Source organism: Prorops nasuta, unplaced genomic scaffold, assembly GCF_024137725.1.
Source record: "Prorops nasuta isolate Cenicafe-Biocafe unplaced genomic scaffold, Cenicafe_Pnas_1.2 PNAS00362, whole genome shotgun sequence".
Taxonomy (NCBI): domain Eukaryota; kingdom Metazoa; phylum Arthropoda; class Insecta; order Hymenoptera; family Bethylidae; genus Prorops; species Prorops nasuta.
Genome location: NW_027117158.1, coordinates 24,902 through 31,617, shown reverse-complemented (window position 1 = coordinate 31,617; position 6,716 = coordinate 24,902). Strand labels below are relative to the sequence as shown.

The 6,716-nt window shown below is 31.1% G+C and overlaps 1 protein-coding gene across 2 annotated transcripts; it reads right to left on the bottom strand.

Moving 5' to 3' along the window:
• Nucleotides 1-540: 540 nt before the first annotated feature.
• LOC136785452 (protein-associating with the carboxyl-terminal domain of ezrin-like) lies at nucleotides 541-4,750 on the bottom strand. Of its 2 annotated transcripts, none has more exons than XM_066746498.1 (6): nucleotides 4,330-4,750; nucleotides 4,018-4,229; nucleotides 3,462-3,912; nucleotides 3,196-3,385; nucleotides 2,991-3,127; nucleotides 541-2,906 (listed from the first exon to the last, which is right to left on the bottom strand). In XM_066746498.1, exons 2-6 carry the CDS (start codon nucleotides 4,210-4,212, stop codon nucleotides 1,981-1,983), a joined length of 1,899 nt encoding a protein of 632 aa, XP_066602595.1. In that variant the 5' UTR covers nucleotides 4,213-4,229; nucleotides 4,330-4,750; the 3' UTR covers nucleotides 541-1,980. The 2 variants fall into 2 exon arrangements, 1 of the variants encoding a protein (XP_066602595.1); XR_010824656.1 differs by having other exon boundaries at nucleotides 542-1,415; nucleotides 1,508-2,906; nucleotides 4,018-4,651.
• Between the last annotated feature and the right edge of the window lie 1,966 nt (nucleotides 4,751-6,716).

The window sequence follows — 6,716 nt, the reverse complement described above, 5'->3', positions numbered from 1 at the left end:
ACACAATGGATAATAAACAAAAATTTAATAACATATTAAACTCATTGTAATTGAATGCTTTTCAATCATTTAATAATTGGACAAATAAAATATCAAAATTTATATATGTATACTTTTTTATTTAGATTTTCAATATGGGGAGGTTCTCTAACGGCGGCATATAGGAGATTCGTGTTAGTTGACTATAGCGCTCAGGATGATGGTTTTTGAGAGCGCTTATTGGTTAATATCATGTAGTGCCAACATGAAATGGTCCGTTACCAATAGATGAATAAGAAAAATGAGACCCATCCGCCATTTTGGAGTGGAGAAGTGTTTACATGCTAGTTTTAGCAGAAAGAGGGGTGTGAAATGGAAAAATGTCAAATAGTGAGGTTACTAAAGTAAAAATGGAAAATAATGAATGGAAAGTAATAATATTCGAACTTTCCATTCATTAATTTCCATTTTTACTTTAGTAACCTCACTATTTGACATATTTCCATTTCACACCTCTTTCTGCTAAAACTAGCATGTAAACACTTCTCCACTCCAAAATGGCGGATGGGTCTCATTTTTCTTATTCATCTATTGGTAACGGACAATTTCATGTTGGCACTACATGATATTAACCAATAAGCGCTCTCAGAAACCATCATCCTGAGCGCTATAGTCAACTAACACGAATCTCCTATATGCCGCCGTTAGAGAACCTCCCTGTATATTATTATATTCTGAAATGATGGATTGTATATTTCTGCAGAATGCAATTACATATACTTAATCGATGAACATATTTAAAAAAAATTATCACTTATTTTGCTCAGATATTTACAACTCCTCAAAATAATATCGAAAAAACTCGTTTTAACAATTCAAAATTGTTTAACGTCTGTTTAAGTACTTTTTTCTTTTTCCTCTTTCTCTTCTTAAATATATATTCAGCAGTGGCTATATAAATAAGTACGTCACTCTTTCCAATATAACGTCCACAATTAACGCATAAAAATAATTAGAAAAAAAGTAATTTTAGAATAATTAGTTTACTAGTTTGCATATTTCATAGTTTAGTGAAAACATCATGTTTTATAAAAATGTAACGACTTAAAAACTAGTAGCTTTACAAAGTGAAGACATTTCTTTATAAAAAAATCTAGATATACGTTTTATAAGGGTAATTAACCGATCATTCTACAAAGATTTCCTTTAAAATCGGTTATATATTTTGGAGGATACACAATTAGAAGTTGCTAATAAACTATAATTTGTATGAAAATCCGTAAAAATCATTGCATTCTTTCAAAAACTTTTAACTGCTGTATTTTCTAAAGCCGGAATCACACGACGCGCGGAGTGACGCGGCGTATATTTACACCTTAAGAGTGAATCCTACCAAGTTCTATTATATTCTAATAAGTTAATTCTGACTCCGTATTCTGTAACATTATCAAAAAGTTTTGGCATCAGTATACATATATGGACGGACCGATAACGATATATATTAACAATCATTTCACATTACACTTACCTATATTTATCGTTAACTTCGGTCTAACAATACCGAAAAATGTCGATAAGCGTTACAGAGTTGCCCTACTAATATATTTTATGTTATGCAGAAACGCCATTATTAATTTAAAATAACTTGATATGACTCATCCTAAAATATATGACCGATTTTAACTGAACTTTTAACGAAATACTCAGTTTGTTACCATGTATAAAACGTTTATTTTGTTTGTTTCTATTTTGTTTATAAAGACATTGTCCTTTAATGTTTAAAATAACATTTTTTTGAAGTCGTTATATTTTTAAAAAATATTGAAATATTGAAACTGTTAAATTCATCATTTTAACATTACTTTTGTCATTATTTTTACACAGTATTTGTGAATGTTAAACTGCAAAAAGTGCCCTTCTTATTTATATGGCGACCATTGTATATGCATTCATGTATAAATTCAATACGTATATTTAATTAATTATAGTTATTTAAATAAATTAGGTTTTATTCTCTGAATTCACGTCTGTTCCCCAATCGCTTAAGTCTTCAACCCAACCAGCATCGTCTTCTTCTAAATAATTATTGCTTAAGGTAACTTCAAATTTACTTTTAACGGTCAAAGCCTCTTCAATTTGCAGAATCTGTGTTTTCTGTATCACAGGCTCCATATCCGTGAAAAAGTTTTCCTCGGCAGACGAATTGAGAGGTTTCGAATGCTTGATGTCCAGCTCTGATATATCTGCGATTACTAATTTCTTATTAGATTTCTTTTGCAAAGTCTCTACCTTTTTATGTGACTCTGATTCAAGCTCAGGGGGATTCACAGCACCAGTGTTATCGGACCTAGAAATATCATGTACAATTGGCAATGAAACTTGTATGGCTGGCTTCTGAACATTAGAATTACACTCTTGTGCATCCCAATCAGACCATTCATCTTCTACAAATGTAAAGTTTGTTTCTATTCTATCTTCGCCACCATCTGGTGAAAGTCTTTCGGGCAGAGTTACATCAGTTATTCCTGTACTCAAAGGAGCATTTATGTCTGTTTCTTTCCTAAAATTGTTAATTCTGTTTTCCGATCCAATCTTTATTTTATTTGGACGTCCGTCTGTGAACAATTTTCCTCTATTTCCACCAATCACTGTTGTTGCTCCCAAAATTAATACTATTTCTGCCAGTGCCTTTAATGTTTCTGATACAAGATAATCATTAGTATCTTTTATTCCAACAAGCAGCTCAGGAAGAATCTGAGTCTGCAGTTCATCAGTTTGAAAAACATGCATAAAAGATTTAAAATATGATAATAACAATAATCTAATTGATGCATCCCTTATGCAAAATATTTGTAATAACTTTGGTACCAAAAACGTTTTGAAAGCTGACACTGAAAATAGACCTGCTCCTTGAGTATCATTTTCATCTGTAATAATACATATCATTTTATATTAATGCTTTCATATTACATATGCAATAAGCATTTTACTTCAATAATATTGCTAATTACCACGTGGTTTTAATATATATGGTAGAAGACAATTCTGTGCTGTACAATCTAAAAGAACTATTCTGGAAAGCAATAACGTGCCCAACTGTTCTGCTACTATGTTTTCTGGAAAAGCTCTTAACTGCCTTACTAAATTTCTGCAAAGAGATTTAGAAACTTTCATTTATTGATATCGATTTAAACTTTGGTTTGATAAGTAACTTACGTGAAAAAGATTTCTTTTTCAGAATCGTTTCTCAATGGGAGCTCTTCAAGAAATGCATGTATCTTAATAAAATCATGAGTGAAAAAGGGATGTTGCAGCAAAGCTGATAAGTTTTTTCTTAAAGATGCATCTGAATTTTGTAAATTTTGTTTACAAAAAGCTTTGAATTCTTTCAGACCAGGTACATCATCTGAAGGTTAATCATATATATTTTAAGATATAGTGAAAATAACAAATTATTTAAGAGGGAAGACTAGAAAATTTACCTGCATTCTTTAGTTTGAAAATTTCTTCTGCTAAAACACCAAATGCATATGAATCTATTGCAGTAAGATTCCCCAGGGTTTTTAATAGTGACACATCTTCTGCAGGGTAAATAGCCTTTTCATACCGGTAACTCTTTATTTTCTGAAAATACAGTAATGTCATCTCAGAAAATTTACACAAATACTCCAATCCACCAAGCTTCCAGTTACCCTCAGGGGTAACATAAATAGAACTACTGCAAACATTGTTATGTGAAGAATTGGCTTTTTCGTGAAGAAATATTAAGGCACGTAATATACTATGTAAGCCAATACAAATTTGAAGCGTTGTTTGGGTATCTATAACTTGTATCAAAGGTTTGGCTAGCTCTGTAGCTAAATAATATTTACTACTTTTCTGCCATGAAGAAATGTACTTTAATATGCAAGGGTGTCTATACAACATTAAATTCTGGAAAAAAAATAATACCATTTTATATAAAAACTTTGTAGTCATTTGTAAATAAATTGAATTAAAGAAACAAAAATAATATAGTAAGAAAATATGATTATAAACCTTCGCAATTCTTTCTAATGGGGACGGTTTTCCAAAACTTGCACTATAGTGTAAGGAAGGTTCGCTAATAAAAACAGATATCCTTTGAGGGTTAGGATTTACAATATTTGCTCCATAATGCATCCAAAAATCTGTAAGTTCAACCGCTTTCTCGTCGAGATCCAGCCCATTCAGGGCACTTTTCTCATTTCCCATTGCACCGAATCTACAAGCTGTTAAATCTTTTAGGAATATAAATTTTACGAAACATTGTAAACGTTTTAACAGAATTCATTCGATTACAAATGAGTCAAGTCTGTCAAGTCAACCTGCCTTTCAGTTGGCCAGTCCCCTCTTGTTTAAGTACGTACTGGTACGTACTAACTAGTAATAACTAGTAAGTACTGTCAAAAGTGTCAAGTGCTGTCAAGTGTCAACTAGGGTCAATTCTGGCCAACTCTATCAGCTTAAAATTTCTTGGCGGCCTTCGAATTTATAATAAATACTTGTTCCTTCAATAACAAATTTAAAGAATAAAACAAATGCAACAGAATAACAATAATTAGACAAAGTGAGGTATTAAATACTAAACAATCTAAAATATTTTCCCATTCTTCTCCATTCTAAATTTACTTTAATATAATCCTTTCATACAAATGAAAACTTCAGTCATCAATATTTAGAAACAACTAATTAAATTATAATTAATACAGTGCAACAAGAGATTAAAAAACTCTATATAATTATTTCAACCAAGACTGTAAAGGATCAATTATATTGTGCTGATTATATATAATAATACAAGTATAGCATCATAAGACAAAAAAGTAAACAATATACTTTTAAAGACTGGTTGAATAAAATCTTTTAAAAATAAATTTAAATAATACTTAATAAAGAAAAGTTTAATATAATAATATAAAGTAAGAATACTTACTCTCACATGAACATATAATCATAATTTGACAAAATAATTATAAGCTGGTTGTGGTACATGGGAGATGGATAAAAAGAAAATGACAATTTAAAGAAAGATATTCTCCACAATAAAGAAACGGCCTTACATATGATAAATTATTATGCTTATACATATATATATACGTAAATACGAGACTGAACACAAAAATGTGTGACGCTTACATTTTTTTTATTTTTAATGATTCGTCACCTACAGATTACTGGGTTCCGTTAAATTGCTGTGTATAAATTAATAATTGCTTTGTCCATTAATTGATTTATTTTCATAATTTTAGCAGGTAAGTGTATAAGTTACTGTTGTCATATCACTAACTACAAATAGATAAAATTACAGGCGCCCTGGGGTAGGTTTCAAGGGTCCGTCAGATTACCCAACTAGTCAAGCTTTTATGTAGGTTTTACAATTGTTTATCTGTTTCTGTATGTATACCTTCAGTTTTCTTTGTTCTTTAAATTCTCCACTTGATTTATTTCTCAGCTACATACGTCGTCGTCTTGCTTATCGACGTATACATCGCAATAAACGATATTTCCTAATTAGGGATGCATACAAGGCTCAGTCTTTAAAATAAAAACATTATCTACAAATTCACATATTGTCAATGGTAATAATCCTCCTATATAGTTGTGTAATCCGGTAGTTCACAAATTACGCTATAACCATATTTCGTATTTGTTTAATAAAGTTTTTTTACTTGTGTTAAGCAACGAATTGCTACGGTTTTTCTTTTCCTACACATACATACGTTGTAATAACCCCTAATATATATATATATATATATATATATATATATATATATATTCTCTCTCCTTCTCTCCCTTTCACATTCCCTTAGCATCTGTCGTTATGAGACAGACCCCTAACGACCCACAATGTGCCTCGGGGATATAAATAAAAAATCACCTCTTCGTATTTAAACAAATATCCATAGTAGCAATAGTGAGTCTGAGTCGGTCGATTCTTAATTATTTTTATTTCACAATTTTGCTACGCGGAAAGCGATTAAACGCACTACTCGATCGCAATAAATTTCTCATTCCATTTACTCATCATCGTTTTTTTCCTACTTTCAATACCATTGTAATTATTTACGGCTCCCTCTTCCTCCCTCCCCCCTCTCTCTCTCTCCTTTCAACCCTTGTCGTCGTACATTCTATCAAGTGTAAACATGCGATTATTACAATAAAATTATGAAAATGTTCGTGATAATGAAGATGACGACAACTATAAGCTACAATATAATAATAATAATAATAATAATATAATAATAATAATAATAGTCATAGTAGTAATAATTATAATAATAATAAGAACAATTATAACAAATGATGGTAATGGTAATAGCAGCAAATATCATAATTAAATTAAAATTAATAGTAATAGTATGAGAAAGGACCTTTTTACCATCCCCATTTGGAATTATCCAAAATGTTTTGTTCTCAGACTCTTGTCATTACTGGTTCAGACTTTGTCTTATAGGGACTCTACTTTGTGCCAAGTCATCAAAGTCACCGCGACGACATCTTCGATCCTTTGTAGTTCGCTCGAGTAAAACGATCCTTTCCGTATAGTTTGCAATATTATGAGGAAGAACATCTTCACCATCCTCATTTGGAATTATCCAAACTAACGTTTCTTTCTAAATTTCTCATCGACGCTCATTCACCCGACTGTCTCGTCTCAAAAGCTCCTCCACTTTGTACAAAGAGTCTTGTCAAGGTCGCTGCGACGACCCATGACC

Excerpts from the sequence above, each read along its gene's own strand:
- LOC136785452 (XM_066746498.1), bottom strand. The coding sequence starts at position 4,212 with ATGGGAAATGAGAAAAGTGCCCTGAATGGGCTGGATCTCGACGAGAAA. Across the intron at positions 3,913-4,017 it reads CATTAGAAAGAATTGCGAAG|AATTTAATGTTGTATAGACA; the intron begins GTTTATAATCAT and ends TTTTTTTTCCAG. Across the intron at positions 2,907-2,990 it reads ATATATATTAAAACCACGTG|ATGAAAATGATACTCAAGGA; the intron begins GTAATTAGCAAT and ends GTATTATTACAG.